Source organism: Phoca vitulina, unplaced genomic scaffold (genome assembly GCF_004348235.1).
Source record: "Phoca vitulina isolate PV1807 unplaced genomic scaffold, GSC_HSeal_1.0 scaffold7, whole genome shotgun sequence".
Classification (NCBI taxonomy): domain Eukaryota; kingdom Metazoa; phylum Chordata; class Mammalia; order Carnivora; family Phocidae; genus Phoca; species Phoca vitulina.
Genome location: NW_022589710.1, coordinates 27,565,229 through 27,583,487, shown reverse-complemented (window position 1 = coordinate 27,583,487; position 18,259 = coordinate 27,565,229). Strand labels below are relative to the sequence as shown.

At 49.7% G+C, this 18,259-nt stretch overlaps 1 protein-coding gene across 5 annotated transcripts; it reads left to right on the top strand.

The window, feature by feature from the left end:
* Window positions 1–10,436: 10,436 nt before the first annotated feature.
* BMP4 (bone morphogenetic protein 4) lies at window positions 10,437–18,055 on the top strand. 5 transcript variants are annotated; one of them, XM_032404592.1, is made up of 4 exons: window positions 10,437–10,498; window positions 13,789–13,913; window positions 15,080–15,406; window positions 16,391–17,413. In XM_032404592.1, exons 1-4 carry the CDS (start codon window positions 10,437–10,439, stop codon window positions 17,245–17,247), a joined length of 1,371 nt encoding a protein of 456 aa, XP_032260483.1. In that variant the 3' UTR covers window positions 17,248–17,413. The 5 variants fall into 5 exon arrangements, with proteins under 5 accessions (XP_032260483.1, XP_032260485.1, XP_032260484.1 ...); XM_032404594.1 differs by having other exon boundaries at window positions 10,442–10,498; window positions 15,027–15,406; window positions 16,391–18,055; XM_032404593.1 differs by having other exon boundaries at window positions 10,483–10,704; window positions 15,027–15,406; window positions 16,391–18,055.
* Window positions 18,056–18,259: the final 204 nt, after the last annotated feature.

Here is an 18,259-nt window from a genome sequence, read left to right as displayed (position 1 = left end):
CAGATTGTTCTTCACAGCCCCCAGAAGGAACCGACCCTGCTGACACCATGATCTCCACCTCTAGCCTCCAGAACTACAAGATGGTAAGTTTCTGTTTAAGCCACACAGCCCTAACAAAGGAATATGAATGGTTTGTATATCTGTAAACAATTGTAGGAGGAGGAAAAAGAGGAAGAGAAGAAAGGGAAAGGAAGGGAGGAGGAGGAGGGAATGGGGGCAAGATAGGGGGAGGTGGAGAAGGAATAATGACAGAGGCAGTGTGTGGCCCCCAGAGCCTAAATAATTAGCTGTTTGGTCCTTTACAGAAAACGCTGTTGACACTGAAAGTTTAGAGACCATCTAGTCCATATAACTTATGAAGAAATGGCGGTTTCCAGAAATAAAACCACATATCCACATTCATACATATAGTATGCACTGGTGTAGCTATCCCTAAGACCAGGCTATCTGACTTCAAGGCTATGTTTTAAAAAGCACTCTACACTGACTACTGCATTTTAAAAATCATTTTGTCAATTCCCCCTTGTTTAAGTTAAAGTACCAAAATGTTACTAAGAAGATGTTTTCATCCATTATTCCCCCCTCCCAGCACCCTAAGGCCTTGACAGAAACGTACCATAATTCATAATTTTTTTTTGAGCAAAGTGCCTACTATGATCCATATTTTTTTGTTTTGGCTTTTGGACCTTGCCCTCCAGCAACTCATTTTCTGTGATACTGGTTCTCAAACTATAATTAAAACATAATTAAAGATCAAGAACAGATGTCTGCCTGCTCTCTGGAGCTTCCACAAACTTATGTAGTATAGAGTTTGGTATCATGGATTTTATGCTAAACAGAAATAAAATAGGATACCTATCTGTTGAACAAACCCACATACAAACGCTAAAGGCAGAAGAGCGTATTTAAAATAAAGTGGACCAGAGCTTGTAGCAGTTCTTTTAACACACCTGTAACTCAGGGAGCAGCAAAACAAATCTGTTCTGTTTGCATCAGCTCCGTGACTTGATGGTGTAGACACAAAAAGATCTGTGTTCTTGCTAACTCATCTTGGGTGAGACACTGAACCATTTGGAGGAGGGTCTCACTTTTGCCATTTGTCAGCTGTTGAAGATGGCAGCACTTCCTCCAGAGGCTTATGGGAGCGGGTTGCGGGAGTGGGGGGCAAAGGTCTTCTTTCCCTTCTAAGGCTGCCTTATTTAGTTGAAGCATAGGTGCCACTAATAAGGAACTAAGTGTATAAATTTCTGTTAATCTGCTGGTGAGCCTGAAATGTGGAGGAAATGAAAAAGTGAATGGGTTAAAGACAGTTTTCCAGCAAAGAGTTTATGAGAACACTGAACATCCCAAATGTGGCTGCTCTAATTCAAACTCTTATACTTTTGCACAGAATATACAAGTACCATAGGAATTAAATTTACTTAAATCTGAACAAAATTTGCTTTTTTTTTTTTTTCTAGTATCCCTTCTCTAAAGCAGGGATCTCATCTGGAATTGAACTCTGGTGTTAGCTGGTGGGCTTGGGCAATTGACTTAACCTCTCTTTGTCTCTCTTTCTTCAAATGTTAAAAAGGGGGCGGGAGGGAGGGCAGAGGGGATAACTATAGTATATAAGCCATAAATCGGTTCAAGGATTAAATGAGATAATGAAACATGAAGGTACCTAACAATGGGTAGGAATCCAAAATATGTTGATTTTCCATGTAAATATATGGTTGAAGAAAATATGCAAATATTCACCTAATTATAATTATTTACATAATTGTTCATCATGTGGATGAATGTGGAAACCCATTAGCCTTTATTTTCATAAATAAACGCCACTAGGCATATGTTTTGTGATCTGTGAATTAGCTTTACATATACTCCAGCATTTGATCTACAAACTAAGAATCTCAGGAGTCTTAGGTGGCTAAGTGGTGAGGACAGCTAACATGGGGCAGAGCAGGGACCTGAGTTCCAGGTCACTTTTCTGCACTTCTGCCAGGGTCCTTCCCTCTATAGGTGTTGGCTCTAAACAGAGAGACATTTCTGTTGTCTCAGTGGAGAGCTAACATTTTGCTCTGGGGGCGCCTGGGTGGCTCAGACTCTTGGTTTTGGCTCAGGTCAGGATCTCAGGGTCCTGGGATGGAGAACAACCCCTGGACATAATCTCCCTCTCCCTCTCCCTCTGCTCCTCCCCCTGCTCCTGTGGGGGGCTCAAGTGCTCTCTCCCTCCTCCCTCTCTTTCTTTCTTTCAAATAAAGTCTCAAAACAAAACAAAACAAAACATTTTGCCCTGGAGTGTGAAAGCTATGTACCACTGAGTCAAGGTTTCTGTGTGTACAGCTTGGAGACATTCCCTTGATAAGAAAGGGATTTGCATGCAGCATATTCTACAGGTTTTTAACCATTCCTGGGTCCAAATCCCTTTGAAAATTTGATAAAATTATACCCCCTCCACGCATTTTTACATCTACTTCCCTAATTGTATGCATAAATTTTGTGGTTTTCACAGATCCCCTAAAATCCATCTAGAGATCCTTAATGATGCCACTTAGCAGGTTTAAGAATATCTAATTTAAAAAGATTAGCATTAATAAATAAAATCGTTAAAAAAAATAAAAAGATTAGCATTTTATTTAAATACAAGAAGGAAAGCTAGCACTCACTTTTATATTCCCCTTAAGACCTTTTGTTTTTCAGTTCTCCAGTTTCTATTTTGTTTTGTTTTTTAGTTCTGTCTGAAGCTGGGGACATAAAACCATACTGTCAACCTTCTCAGGTTCCAGCTAAAGAACTAATCAGATGCAAGAGTGGCACAGCACATTTTGGTACAAACTGAAGACATATCGACCCGTTACCTGCAGTTGACATCCTAACACATGTAGGAAGTGATGGAGGAACAAAAAGATTTTCAGAATGAAAATCAATTCTGAGGCAAAGGCTTCAAAATCCAGCCTGTCATTCCCGTGTACTGAATAAAGGAGTCTCCTTGTCATGTTTCATTTTTACCTCTCTTGAGGGAAGGCTAAGACCCCCCCAGATGGTTTGGCAATGATCCACTGCCCCACCAGGGACCATGTGAAGCCTCTGCCAGGAACCTCACACCTCTTGCGGGCCTCTCCGAGCCAGGTCCCCGTTCTTCCTTTCTAGCCTTATTAGTCTCACTCTCTGCTGTGACATCAACTGGCAGGTATCACTGCTGGGCTTGGCAAGTAGACGCGGCAGATCCCAGGAGCCCAGGCACCTGAGGAAGCTCACTCTTTTCCTTACCGGATGGGAAAAACCAGACTCTGCGGCCTGGACAACCTATCAAAAGATGGAACCAGTAGGGGAGGGGGTGGCTAGCTAAGGAGGCAAGCTTAACAAATACTAGCCAAAGTCAATTTTCTGCGAGTAGAAGCAGGACTCCAGTACCCTGTGCCCCAATATATCCGGGGGCGGGCGGGGGGGGGGGGGGGTGATGCAGGAAGCAGGAGCAAATTGTCGCAGGAACCACGTTAGAACTCTTCCTCCTTCTCTCCCTCCCTGTCTTCCTTATTTCCTCCCCCACTTCTCTCCAGAAACAGTCCGGAGTTTCCAAGTCGAGGAGGACGCAGAAAGAAGTGGGAACTCTGGACGTCTGAGGAGCCACTCTCGCGGTCGCACGGCAAATCTGTGCGGGTGGCTCGCCTGGGTGGCCGGGGTGCTCGCTGTGTATTCAAGTGGGGGGTCGGATTAGCCATCTGGGGCACAAATCCTGCAAAAGGAGTCTGAGAGCCGGGCGAGCTCTCACAGGCAGGCAGGTGCAGCCGCAGAGCTCGGAGGGCCAGAGGCCGCGGCGGCGCGACCGCGGGAGCCGCGCGGGGTGGCGTCCACGGCCTGCGCTCACACGTGGGGCCGCTCACCAGGGCGGCGCCGCCGGGACGCGAGGGAAAGTGTCCGAGGAGCGGGCGCCGCAGCCTCCCGAGCCCCCGCCGCCTCCCCGGGCCCTCGGACATCGCGGGACGCGAGCGGACGTTTCTCGGCGGGACCTTGGGGAAGCCCACGGTCGCGTGTGACCCGAGAGGACGCGGTGGGACCGGCGAGGCTCATGTCCCCGGCCTGCTACGCACCTGCAGTCGCGAAGGGACAGCGTGCCTTAGAATTTCCGCGTGGCCGCACCTCCTCCTGCGTCCGCCTGCGGAGGTGAGAGCTGGGTGCATCTCGGCTCTCCGCAAACGCAGGTCGGCTCCCTTCCCGCAGCCTCTCACCTCGCATCGCGTGATCTCGGAGCTGGCCCTGGGGACGCAAGGTCACATGCCCCTGCGTCCGAGCGGGGACGCCACGAGGCATCGAGAGAGGCGTTCCTTCGGAGCCCCGTTTTCTCTCTTGCTGTCCTGTCCCCAGCCCGTCCGCAGCCTAGTCCCCAAGCCCAGGGTTCCCAGAATGAAGATGGAGCCCATTTCTTTCTCTAAAGCTGTTACCTTTTCTCTGGGCTTAGGGCATTTCTGTCCTCAGAAATACATACCCGGTGTCCCCGCCTTTTCCCCCTAGAGACTGACAATTGGTAATGCCCTCTCGAAGTCTCTCAGCCAGAGAAGCCAAGGAGGGCAAGAACTGAGTCCAAAATGCAGATGCCTCCAGGAGCTTCTTTTCTAGAACAGCGGTTCGGGCCCTCCCTGGGCTTGAGAAGAGCACAGGGGTGGTGCATCAGTCATCTTGCCCTCTTACCTTGGGCTGCCCTGTGCCCCGAAAGGCCCGGCCTTGGTTGCTGCAACCGCTCTTCTCTGGGAGGCCCCAGAGCCGATTCCCTGGAGCCCTAGGTCGGTTTCCTCGGTGCTGTGGCCAACATGGAACTACCAACTGTGCTTCCCTTCGCTTTGCCCTGGGCAACCCCCTGGTCACCTGAGGTGACTTGAAACACTGTCTCTTTCCGATGGGCTTCAGATGATGGTCAAAGAAAATAACCGTAAGGAATCATTTCAAAAGCATATTTTTACTAAACTTTTATGGAAATATAACACGCATAGAAAAGTGCACAAATCTCATGTATACAACTTGATGAATTTTCACAAAGTGAACATCAACAAGCATTTTTGAATGTTTATTCCATCTATACATAATCCCTGAGGGGATTACAAATAACACATTTATTCTTGAGGAGGACATTGGTGAAAAGGATTCCCCTCCCCGCCCAGTACCATGAAATATTTAGAATATTTGTAAACACACCCAAGTTTTATTTGTACAACAGAAATTTCTTGGATCACATATCCCTTTGGACAAAACTCTCCTTGCAAAAGGCTAAAAAGCTGTTAGCTCGAATCGAGCTGTTAGGTGGTTAGATGGTATTGCCCAACTGACATCTGGTTGGGAAACCATAACAACTCATTTGGTACAGCCTGATGTTCCTGCCTCCAAAACTCATCCCATAGTGACACTGCATTTTTATCCAGGTCACCCTGTTAATGCGCCACAGGGAGAAATATATGCTGAGATCGAAGATAATCCAAAGTTTGAACCTTCTTGATACATTTCATAATAGTTTAATTCCAAGCAGCATCCCTGCCATAGAAGCAAGTGGGTACAGTTGACTACTTTTTAGCAGGGGAAGCTTAAAACAGGGAGAAGCCAAATATCCTTCATTGAATACCAATGCCATCCTCTTTGGAAAAGGAGGAATTTCAATATCCATGCCCTGGCTGCCATCCACATGTTAAACATGTTAAGACATAAAAGCAATCTTTTCATCTGTCTGATCTCTCTGGGATCTTGATTAGAATTCTCTGTCCATTTTTTGATGGTCTGTTTTGAAGGATTTTTTTAAAAGAACTGTATTCCAGAAAGTAGCGAGCCAGTGATCTATATTATAAAGAAAAATTCTTGAAAGTCAGAGATATTAGAGACTGGAAAAATCAGAGATGGAAAATGTTTCAGATATGTTATCCAGTCTAGTATTTCTTTGCTCTCAGTAGTTAATGCCTGTCCACTTTGATAGTTATTTGTCATCTTGGCAGAGATTTGTTCATGGGTCAGATTTATATAGACAAATCATAATGAATGTTAACTCCGTGCGCACTGGTTCACATAAACAGCCTTTATCCAATCAATACCTAAGACGTGTGCGGCCCCAATGGTTATAAAATAAATGTGGCCTGTAACCCCTTCCTTTAAAAAGTTTATCACTGAATAAATAAATAAATAAATAAATAAAACTCAGTGCCAGGGTGACTTTTCACCTACTTTGCTCATGTAATCATTACCTTTGCGAGGAAAAATAATAGCTAATATCTGCTGAACATTTTATGCCTGCCATTTTATTATACTAACTCACTTAATGCTAATAAGAACATTATGAAATAGAAATTGTTATTCCCAGATTATAAATGAGCAAACCAAGACTCTGGAGGTTAAGCCATTTGACCATGATTTTAGCTAGTGGATATTATTTCTCCATCTTGGGGCCTGAGAAAGACCTGTGAGGAACTTGGGCAGTCCTCACATTTTACCCTGAGGAAATTGAGACCCAGCAGAGGTAAGCAGCTTCTTTCTCAAGATCACAACTTTTACCTGGGGAAGTTCACAGAAAGTCTTGCTTTAAGGTGGGCTATGTAATAAGAATTCCAAGGAGGTAAGCTTCTGGGTTTTGATTTTGTTCTGTCTTCTGAGCACTGGGAAGATACCCTAACATTCTCTGTCACCGTGTGCTGTAAGGAATAGAGCCGCAGCTCCTGCCTTGGCCTTGGGAAAGCCCTCAGGACAAGCCTTGTCTAGTCAGAAGCTGGGGCCACAGGGGTCCATCCCTCTGCAAGCCCTAGCTAATGGCATTTGGAGGCGGAGGCAAACTGACCTGGGCTGAATTTTGGGTCCCCGACCGACTAGCTCTGTGACCTTGAGAAACTTATATGACTCCTCTAAATTTGATTCTCAGCTGTAGAACAAGGATTTTATGAGGGTTGTTGTGAGGACGAGACAGCAAATATGTAACAAATGGTAAGTATAAATTCGAGCAAAACGAATGGTCCTGGCCAGTTTCAGAGATCCCTTTTAATTCCACATCCAATTTATCTATCTTACTGTTTCTCAAAAGTCAGCAATGATGCTGGGGATTTGTTCAAAATATATCTCCAGAGCTTCAACAGACACTTAATTGGCAAAGAAGGTTTGATGACTTGATGTGGTTCTTAATCAAGGACCTAGAAGTAAGGACTACTACACCTATAGGATTAGAAATCTTTTCATTTGCAAAGACCTATTTGGTGTGTTCTGGGCATAGTAATACTATAATTACCATATTTAACAGCTTATAAAGCACACACCAAGCAAATTCCTTGCCTGTTTAATAATGTCTAGGTATCAGCCTTTTAGTGGTATCTATCAGCCTTGAAAATATAAGTGAAATAACTTTTGAAACAGTAGTTCTCAGGCTTTAGTATGCTCAGAATCATCAGGAAACCTTGTGAAATATGTAGATCTCAGACAGGCAGAGCTGGGAAATCTGCATTTCTCGGTATCCAGCCTTGTTCTGAAGCTTATGCTCCTCGGAACATACCTTAAGAAAGTCTGTCCTAACAGCTTTCTGTCCAGCTACTCTTTCTTGATGCTTCCCAGGAAAAACCCAAACAAGTGCCCTTCATTTAGCAGTAGCAGCAGAAGAACAATAGTTAACTCTTGAATTACAATAGATGTCTCCTCCTAATCTAAATGACTGAAGGTCACAGCTTCATTTGGTCCAGCCATATTACATTCTATAAAAACACCAAGATTCACAAGTAAGCTTGAGATAGGGACTGATTTCCCTCACCAGCTCTGATCACTAGGCTGTGACGGATTTAGTTCTCTAACCAGCAAGTAATTTCTTCTTTGGCATGAGAGATTGGAAGTAAAAAGGAAAAGAGGAGTGAGTAAAGGGAGGTGATAATAGATGGTTTGTACAATGTGGGCTAGAAATACAGCTGTCCAAAGAGAACTGAAGCTGAGTTCTTCCACCACACATCTAAAGATTCATATCGGGGTCTAAACAAGGTATGTCAGGTGGCTTAATTAGAAACTCCTGGGCTATGAGTTTCACACACTCATGGGTGGGCCAATGGCCACTTTATTATTTAGGCTTCAGCAAAATGAGATAATAGCAATTATGCAAAAGGATTTGGATTAAAAAAAAACAACCACTTATTATCTTGTGCCTTATAATAAAATAAAGCCCTGCTTTTAAACATAGCATATCACTGTTGTTTTTGAGTTTAAATATTAAGGAGCACATTTTGTTAATGACCAAAACAATACTGATTGTTTTAGGGGGCTCAGTGAACATTTAATCTACCCTTACTCTAGGCAGTGCACTAAAGGAACACACTGCCTAATGCCCCAGGATGGACATTAGGTAACTACTTAATGGAATTTTAATTTTGTTTCATTATTATTAGTAATTGATGTAATTCTGGGGGTGCCTGGGTGGCGCAGTCGGTTAAGCTTCTGACTCTTGGTTTTGGCTCAGGTCATGATCTCAGGGTCTTGAGATCGAACCCAGCATCGGGCTCTGTGCTCAGTGCAGATGGAGTCTGCGTGAGACTCTCTCCCTCTCGCTCTGCCCCCGTATGCTTGCACGCTCTCTCTCTCAAATAAATAAAATAAAATCTTTTTTAAAAACTGATGTAATTCTGATTATGTTGGAAGCTGGAGGTATCCTGTCAGTCATCCTTTTAGGGTGGTGGTATTGCCCTGCCCTGTTTAATCAGAGGCTTCTAGAAGAGGTGGGCTCAGGTGTGATTTAAAATGGAAGAAGATAGGTGTTTAATGAATTTCAATTAAAAAATGAAATCATTTTCAAATTGAAAAGGGGTATAGAAACTATCTGTCCTAATCCTTTCATTCTGCTGCTGAGAAAACCAAGGCCCATAGGAATTAAAGGACATGCTCAAAGCCATACAGCTTGTTTCTGTTGCTTGAGGCATTATTAGGCTAAAAGACCTCACAGGCCTAACTTGAAAAAGATAGCAGGATGCCTTGGCCCTGCTCTCACAGTTGTCCCCCCAGATTTCATCTAATTCCAACCTTTGTTCCACATAGGAAGTAGTTCCTGTTTTCTACATATTGAAGGTGTGTAAACGTAAAAGTCTTTACAGGTGAGGTACCTAGGACCAATACCTGTTTAAGTAAAGACCTACATGTTTTGCTGGGACAGTGAAGTGTAGCAGCCATCCCAGGGTAAGAAAACCAGGACAGAAAAGGCTCCATCCTCCAGCATTCCCCCATCTACCTGGAGCTCAGGCCTGAGACCCTCAGACCCGCCCTGCAGTATTAGCTCAGAACTCCAGAGCAGAGCCTGTGATTTACTTTAGGGCTCTGGGCAAGTTCCTTTAACCTGGCTGTTCTTCCCCTCTGTGTGTTTGTAAACCAGAGAGATGATGCTGATATCTCCCCGCACTGCTCTGTCAGAGACACCATGTGAAATTAGCTCCTGTTTGGGAAGGTTTTAAGCACACATTCCGCCTCCCTGCTAATATGATTACTAGCACTTTCTTGTAAGAAAGGGCCAACTTCTCACCCCTTTCTTCCTTTAAAAACAGAACAAAGGGTGTCTTTTCTTGTCTCCCTATGGCCAAAACGTTGTTGCTTTAGTGGTTGGTTACCTCCTCCTCAGGTCAGTTTGCTGAGTTTAAGTATTCCCAGGTGAGCCACAAATAAACAACAATAGCAACAAAAATGACCTCTGTGGTGGTTCTTAAGAGGGTTTCTGAGTTATAATAAGCAGGCTTTTCTAACTGTAAAAACATGGCCCCAGCCTGTCTCCATGCCACCTCTGTCCTCAAAAGTGTTAGGCCTGGGGTGGGAGGGGGGCCATCTTCCTGAGGGTCATCGCCAAGGCTTTCCACAAGAAGCATTGAAAACAACGTTTTGGAAGGAAAGTCACCTTTCAATAGCCAAAGAGGTACCTCTTAGAGCACACAGCTCTGCGCACAGCCTGTTTCTCACTGTTTGGAAATCCTTTAACAGTTTATGGAAGGCCACTCTTTAAAGCAATCCAACAGCTCCTTTTTCCATAACCTGATTTTAGAGGTGTTTCATTATCTCTAATTACTCGGGGTAAATGGTGATTACTCAGTGTTTTAATCATCAGTTTGGGCAGCAGTTACTCTAAACTCGGGGAAGCCCAGACTCCCATGGGTATTTTTGGAAGGTACGGCGACTAGTCGGTGCATGCTTTCTAGTACCTCTGCACGTGGTCCCCAGGTGAGCCCCGGCCGCTTCCCGGAGCTGGAGGCAGCATGGTCCCGGCCCGGGCAGCAGCTGCGGACTCAGGCGCAGCCCGGGCTTCCGGGACCCGGGCCTGCGACGCGAGGCCCGGCGGCTGGATGGGAGGATGTGGGCGGGGCTCCCATCCCAGAAAGGGAGGCGAGCGAGGGCGGAGGGAAGAAGGGAGGGGCTGCCGGGGACGAGGAGGAGGAAGGAAAGAAAGAAAGAGAGCGAGGGAAAGAGGGGGGAAGGAGAAGATGCACGAGGGCAGAGGAGGAGGGAGGGAGGGAAGGAGAGCGGAGCCCTGCCCGGAAGCTAGGTGAGTGTGGCATCGGAGCCGAGGGACGGGAGCCTGAGACGCTGCGGCTGCTCGGGGCTGAGTATCTCGCCTCTCTGATGGGATTCCCGTCCGCGCCGTCTCGAGCCTGCAGCGCCCCAGTCCTCGGCCCTTGCCCAGGTTCACTGCAGCCGTTCAGAGGTCCCCAGGAGCTGCTGCTGGCGAGCCCGCTACTGCAGGGACCTATGGTGAGCAAGGCTACCTGGCGAGGGGTGCCGGGCAGAGGGGGCCGGGGAACATCCCTGGGGGGGAACAGCGGGGGTGCTCAGCCTTTGACCACAGCTAAAGGTGGCCTATTTTTTCTCCAACGGTGGTGCTAGAGGTAGGGATGCTGGCGCTGAAGGACACTTCCACATCTGCTACTACCTCTACCCAGGCCACTTTCTCCGTCCGGCGGCCCCGGGCGATTGCCACCTTTGGTAGGTTCTGGGCAGAAGAGATGGGAAGAAGAGGAGCCTTTAGTTGGGGGGTCGCTGGGAAAGACTGCGAGGTCTTGAGCGGAACGCGTTGCGGGGGCACTGGCGTTCGCGATCCCGGACAGGAGGGCCGGGAGAGAAAGGAGTGTCGGCTCCGAGGTCCGGACAGTGTGAGGTGGCCGAGGGACCGCGAGATGGAGGAAAGAACACCTAACCAGGGCTGGTTCTGCCGCCGGGAGCGCGGTCCTGCTGCCTCCGGGGCCCGCGCGCCGCCCGAGGGGCTGCGTCGAGGGGAGTGTCACCCGATCCGGCCCCCAGCCCGCCGGAGCCCCTGAGAGCACGCGAACTGAGGCTGCACGACGCGCCTTATCCACAAGCTGTTTTCATGAACTTGCAGCATCCAAGGAGCCTCTCCCCTATCATTTCCTGGTGTAGGGTCTGTAGGGACGATGGTTGGGATGCCTGGCGCTCCGGGCACGCGTCTTCCTGCGGTGTCGTGGCCCATGGGGAGTCGCTGGCGAGACGCACTGCGGACGGAGGCTCATACTGGTCCTCCCAGCGCAGATCCGACCAGCAAGTGTCCCGGGATTCCCGGGTCCCTGCGGACCCCTCCTCGCGGGAGCTGGGCCCGAGGCCTCAAACGCTTCCTGGGCACCGCTTAGGTGGATGGACTGTGAGGATCGCAGTTTGTGGGCTGAAAGCTTTGTGAGACGTTAGAACCCCCCAAAACATAGACTTGGTAAACTGAGGCCACCTCTGGGCAAACTTCGGCGTCGGGAGAAGACTCTGGTGGAGAAGTAAAGGACAAGCGCCCCGAGTTGCATCCCTGCCATCCCCTGCCCCCCAAGAAAAAGTTCTGCAGACGAACGTCCTTTTGGGCTTTTGTCTTTTTTAATTAAAGAAAAAAATGGGGGGGGGGAATTGCGTGATTAGAGATGAATCCTACGGAATCCGAAATTGAAACACAACCCGCTCTCCGTCCAGCCTCCGGGTTTTAGCGTCGCGCGCTCCCGCCGCCGCCCGGAGAGATTCCTAGGGGCAGAGGATAGTCCGGGGATCCCGGGCGCCCGCCCCTTCCATGGGCCCTTCGCCCCGCGGGAACTGGCTCTTCTCTGCTTTTCCCATTTCTACAGCTCCTCCCACGGGGCATTTTTAGGGTTCCAGGCGTCTGAAAAAAACCCCTCTTCGCTCTCCCAGCCCTTTCGCAGTCCGTCCCAGCGGTGGCGCGGGAGCGGGAAAACCGTAGAGCCGCTCAAGAAGCGGCGCGGCTCTCGCGCGGCGCCGACCGTCGCGCAGGGGCGCCCGCGGCCTCCACACCCTGGCCGGCGCTGTGGGGCGGCGCCGGGCAGCCGGGGCTCGGACGGAGGGCTAAGCGTTTGATTCTTTACTCTTCCTCAAACGCTTCCCGCGAGTGCCCTCAAGAAGGAAACCAAGTTTGTGAGGGAGAGAGGCGGGCAACCTGAGCCCTCGATCTCTGAAGCGACCCGAGGCTGGAACTTGAAAGAGCCTCAAGGAAGGGAGGGCGGGTGCAGTGGCCTTGGGAGCGGGAGTCTGGGGTTCGGGACCCCGGGGCGGGCTGGGGCCTAGGGAGAGTCGCGCGGGGCAGGTTTTTGAAAAGGCCCCCGTGCAGAACCACCCATGCATGTAGCATCTTCCGTTAGAGTCAGGACATCCCGGTAATTCCTTGAGCTGTGGGTTGGTTAAGGTTCTTGAAGGAATATTTGCTGCGACTCTGCAGCTGGTGCAAAGGAGGAAGGGGGTGGGGGAAGGAAGTGGCGGGGGGAGGAGTGGTGGTTTCAAAAATAAGACAATCTGGAGAAAGAGAGAGAGAGACGCAGACACAGAGGTCGAGCGCAGGCCGAAAGCTGTTCACGGTTTTCTCGACTCCTGGGAACGCGGTGGGATTTCCTTTCTGCGCCGGGTCGGGAGATGTAAAACCTCAGCGACATTAAGACCCGAAACTTGTGGTGCGCCCTTTCCGCAGCGACGTCTCCTTTTGAGTCCGCCCCTCCGCCTTGAATGGCTCGAGGACCGCTTTCTTTGGGAATTTGCTTTGCTCGGAGTGGACCCCGCGGCCGACGCGGTGCGGAGATTCTCTCGGAAATGGAAGCGCAGAAAATAGCCCAGCGGCCGCTCCCTCCCCACTTTCCCACACCGATCTCCGCCTAACACGTCCCCCTCCGGCCCGGTGCGTGACAGGGGCAGCAGCTTTTGGCTAGGAGCTCGAGCGCCAGCCCGGCTCGTCCGAGCACTCGCAGGCGTTCGCCAAGGGGTGACTGGCTGTCGCTGGGAGCAATATTTGGCCTCGCGGAGACCCCGGGGAGGAAATGGCGGGGAGCGCGCGCGCGCGTGTTTGTCTGTCCCTCAGCGCTTTCCTTTTTAAGTGCCCCTGGGTTGGAGAGGCTTTGAGCTGCTGAGACGCCGCCGTCCCCGCTCCCGGCCCCATTTGAGCCGTGTTCGCGCTGGAGGCGCAGCCCCTATAGTGCGCCCCAGATCCTCCGGCTTTAGGCCGCTGGCGCGGGGGCCCGGCCCGCGGCACCGAACGTCGCAGGTAGAAGCGAGGACCGCGTCCTCCGCGCACTGTGCCCGGGGACCCGCCGGGGGCTGCGCCGAGCTCGGCGCGGAGCTCCTCCCAGACCGCTGGCGGCTCAGGCGGCCGGCGCGGGGGTTGGACTCTCCTGGAGGGGGCGGGGCCGCGGGGGGAGGGCGCGCGGGCCCTTTCGCCGCCCGCCGCGGGAAGGGCGGGCTCCTCCGTGCGCGGGGCGGGGCTCCTGCGTTCACGTGACTCAGAGGGGCTGGAAGAAAAACAGAGCCAGTCTGCGCCAGAGTCTCATTATATTCAAATATTCATTTTAGGAGCCATTCCGTAGTGCCATCCAGAGCAACGCACTGCCGCAGCTCCTCTGAGCCTTTCCAGCAAGTTTGTTCAAGATTGGCTGTCAAGAATCATGGACTGTTATTATATGCCTTGTTTTCTGTCAGTGAGTAGACACCTCTTCCTTCCCCCCTCCTGGGATTTCACTCTGCCCTCCCCACCCCTGCTCGCCTTGTGTCCCTCCCGTCGGACCTTTTTTCCAGAGTTCACACTCCGCTTTCTGGCAGCGCTGTCGCTTTCTTCTTGGCCGGGCAGCCGCGGAGCTCTGAGCGTACCGGTTTTGTTTAAAGTTCTGCTTGCTCCCACTCGCACTCTCAGATCGTGTGCCTTGCAAGAAAGGGGAGCAAGAGGGGGCTAAAGAGATGAAAGGTCTGCAGCCTGGGGTTGTACTTTCTGGGCAACCACACACACACACACACACACACACACACACACACACTTAACTGGGAGAGCCCAGGGCCCCCGTGCTTGTTCCCAGCTGCTTGTCAAAACTCACAAGAGGTCTCTCTCGGAACCATCCCCACTCCCCCCCCCCCCCCCCCCCCCCCCCCCCCCGCTTTCCTGGGAGTGAGTGAGCGGACGCGATCAGATGCTTTTTGCTGGGCATTTCAAACTCATCAGCCACAGTAAAATAAACCGTCAAGCCACTCACTCGGTCAGCTCCCAGACCACGTTCTCGGTCTCAGCCTCTGGACCTCGCCGCCCTGTGTCTTCGCCCACCCTCCTGCTCCGAACCAGCTGGAAGTTGTGGAAGTTGGGCTCCGAGGGCGGAGGAAGAAGGAGGGTGGAGGAAGAGGGAGAGAGGCTGAAGGTCTGAAGTGGAGAGCGATGGCATTTTAGTTCTCCCTCCCCCACCCTTTTTTACCCCCTCAATGTTAACTGTTTATCCTTGAAGAAACCAAGCTGAGATCATGGCTCAGATAGCAGTTGGGACAAAAAAAGATTAACAGGATGGAGGCTATCTGATTTGGGGTTATTTGACTGTAAACAAGTTAGACCAAGTAATTACAGGGCAATTCCTACTTTCAGGCCGTGCATGGCTGCAGCTGGTGCTGGTGGGGGTGTGTGAGGGAGAAGACACAAACTTGATCTTTCTGACCTGTTTTACATCTTGACCCTCCATCGCTGGCCTTATATGCATACGCAGAGACATCTCTATTTCTCTCTCGTTATTGGTGTTTATTTATTCTTTAACCTTCCACCTCCTCCCCCTCCCCAGAGACACCATGATTCCTGGTAACCGAATGCTGATGGTCGTTTTATTATGCCAAGTCCTGCTAGGAGGCTCGAGCCATGCTAGTTTGATACCTGAGACGGGGAAGAAAAAAGTCGCCGAGATTCAGGGCCACGCGGGAGGACGCCGCTCAGGGCAGAGCCATGAGCTCCTGCGGGACTTCGAGGCTACACTTCTGCAGATGTTCGGGCTGCGCCGCCGCCCGCAGCCTAGCAAGAGCGCCGTCATCCCAGATTACATGCGGGATCTTTACCGGCTCCAGTCTGGGGAGGAGGAGGAGGAAGAGCAGATCCACAGCATCGGTCTGGAGTATCCTGAGCGCCCCGCCAGTAGGGCCAACACCGTGAGGAGCTTCCACCACGAAGGTCAGCCCCTGCGGAGCGTCCCGGGCCGGGGAGGGCTAGTAGGGCTGGTCGGTGGGGCAGTGGAAGCCCTGGGTGGGGGAAGAGTTCAGGTTACATCAAAGCCCCAAATCCTGGAGGCCGGGGAGCAGAGCTGCTTACCTCCAAGAGCTGTGGCTGAATTTGTTTTTTGGAGACAGAGGGGAGGGGTTCGGGGGAAGGGGAATGACACCGCGCAGACGTGGGCTAGCCCCTGCGGTGTGTTTTTGCTATATCAAAGCCTTTTTTGCCAGGTTTTCTGCCCGTTTTTTTTCAAAGCACCTACTGAATTTAATATTACAGCTGTGTGTTTTTCAGGTTTATTCAATAGGGGCCTTGTAATCCGATCTGAATGTTTCCTAGCGGATGTTTCTTTTCCAAAGTAAATCTGAGTTATTAATCCACCAGCATCATTACTGTGTTGGAATTTATTTTCCCCTCTGTAACATGATCAACAAGGCATGCTCTGTGTTTCCAAGATCGCTGGGGAAATGTTTAGTAACGTACTCGAAAGTTGAAGAAGAAGGAGAGGGTAGTTGTGTGCATGTTTCCTCCTGCCTCTGCTCTGTTGGCCCCCCTTTTTCTTTATAACCACTTGTAAAGAAAACTGTGTACACAAAGCCAAGAGAGCTTTAAAAGGGGAGTCTGATGGTGGTGGAGTAAGGAGTTGACACATGGAAATTATTAGACATATAAAGGAGGTTGGGAGATACTTTCTGTCTTTGGTGCTTGCTGAATGCTAGCTAAGTTTTGCTGGCTTGCTAGCAGCCCATTTATCTGCTCCTTCATATTAAAAGATATGCTTATTTCCCCAAATAGGCTTCCACTATGTAAGCAAAATTCAGCACTCATCACCCAAAGCTTCTTGACTGAAGCTATTTCTTGACTTTACGATTTCTCAAAAAAGTTAATGTGCTTTTATTTTTTTTTTTCTTTTCCTTTTTCCTTTTCCTCCTCGACTGTGCCTAGAACATTTGGAGAACATCCCAGGGACCAGCGAAAACTCTGCTTTTCGTTTCCTCTTTAACCTCAGCAGCATCCCAGAGAACGAGGTGATCTCCTCTGCAGAGCTTCGACTCTTCCGGGAGCAGGTGAACCAGGGCCCTGACTGGGAGCAGGGCTTCCACCGAATAAACATTTATGAGGTTATGAAGCCCCCGGCAGAAGTGGCGCCTGGGCACCTCATCACACGACTACTGGACACGAGACTGGTCCACCACAATGTGACACGGTGGGAAACTTTTGATGTGAGCCCTGCGGTCCTTCGTTGGACCCGGGAGAAGCAGCCGAACTACGGGCTGGCCATTGAGGTGACTCACCTCCATCAGACACGGACCCACCAGGGCCAGCATGTCAGGATTAGCCGATCGTTACCTCAAGGGAGTGGGGATTGGGCCCAGCTCCGGCCCCTCCTGGTCACTTTTGGCCATGATGGCCGTGGACATGCCTTGACCCGACGCCAGAGGGCCAAGCGGAGCCCCAAGCATCACCCACAGCGGGCCCGGAAGAAGAATAAGAACTGCCGGCGCCACTCACTTTATGTGGACTTCAGCGATGTAGGCTGGAATGACTGGATTGTGGCCCCACCAGGCTACCAGGCCTTCTACTGCCACGGGGACTGCCCCTTTCCACTGGCCGACCACCTCAACTCAACCAACCATGCCATCGTGCAGACCCTGGTCAACTCTGTCAACTCCAGTATCCCCAAAGCCTGTTGTGTTCCCACCGAACTGAGTGCCATCTCCATGCTGTACCTGGATGAGTATGACAAGGTGGTACTGAAAAATTATCAGGAGATGGTAGTAGAGGGATGTGGGTGTCGCTGAGATCAGGCAGTCCTTGGGGACATACACGTTCCCATCCACTCATCCACACACTACACAGACTGCTTCCTTATAGCTGGACTTTTATCTTTAAAAAAAAAAAAAAAGGAAAAAAAACCTAAACATTCACCTTGACCTTATTTATGACTTTACGTGCAAATGTTTTGACCATATTGATCATATATTTTGACAAAATATATTTATAACTACATATTAAAAGAAAAAATAAAATGAGTCATTATTTTAAAAGTACACTGTTCCTTTTCTCTTTAATCCTTTTTCCTTCTGCCCCCATCTCTTTTGAATGAGATTTTTTTCCTGTTGAGGGGCTAGGGGCAGGATGGAAGTCAGAGGGTGGTAACTGGAGGTGGTTAAGTTGGAGGGACAGGAAGTAAACTGATGGTAGAGAGATGGTAATTGCCAGGATGAATTGTTTTCCATTTCTATTTAATGTTAACAAGGACGCAGTATCCTCTCCCATCTGGATGACACATGCCTTGGAGAAACAGTGGGATGAAAGGAGTAGGCCAGATTAAAGACTCAGTTTTGGGCTCCTGGTACATCTTCTGTTTTTGCTCACCTGTTAGAGGTGCGTCTCAGCTGAGGGTGATGGATAGAGTCTCAACTCTAGGGAATAACTCCCATCACAGCTTTTATGATACCCTAGGGTGTCTCCAGTCATGATAGGCACCAATGTTGTATTTTCAAACCAAAACTAATTTGCACGTGTTTGTGTGTTTGTGTGTGTGTGTACAGGATTTGGGGGTGGTGGTGAAGTGGGTTTTATTCAATAGAATAAATTATGTGCCTTACCTGTGAAAAGTTTGGTGACCATATTTTAATATGCCACATGGTGGAATTCTCCAGTGTTTCTTGACTTTATCCCCTTGTCTCCTATTCCCCACATGAAGGCCTTCATGGAGTTCGAAATTCTAACAGTTTGGGCTGGATGGCAATGGGATCAGAAACTGAAGGGTCAAAATTTCTAAGGAGGCACTGTGAAAACATTGTGTCC

Bases quoted from the DNA above. Each gene is read 5' to 3' on its own strand.
- BMP4 (XM_032404592.1), top strand. From the start codon at position 10,437: ATGCACGAGGGCAGAGGAGGAGGGAGGGAGGGAAGGAGAGCGGAGCCC. The intron at 13,914-15,079 runs GTGAGTAGACAC...TATTATGCCAAG, and splicing joins ATATGCCTTGTTTTCTGTCA to TCCTGCTAGGAGGCTCGAGC. The intron at 15,407-16,390 runs GTCAGCCCCTGC...GACTGTGCCTAG, and splicing joins GAGGAGCTTCCACCACGAAG to AACATTTGGAGAACATCCCA.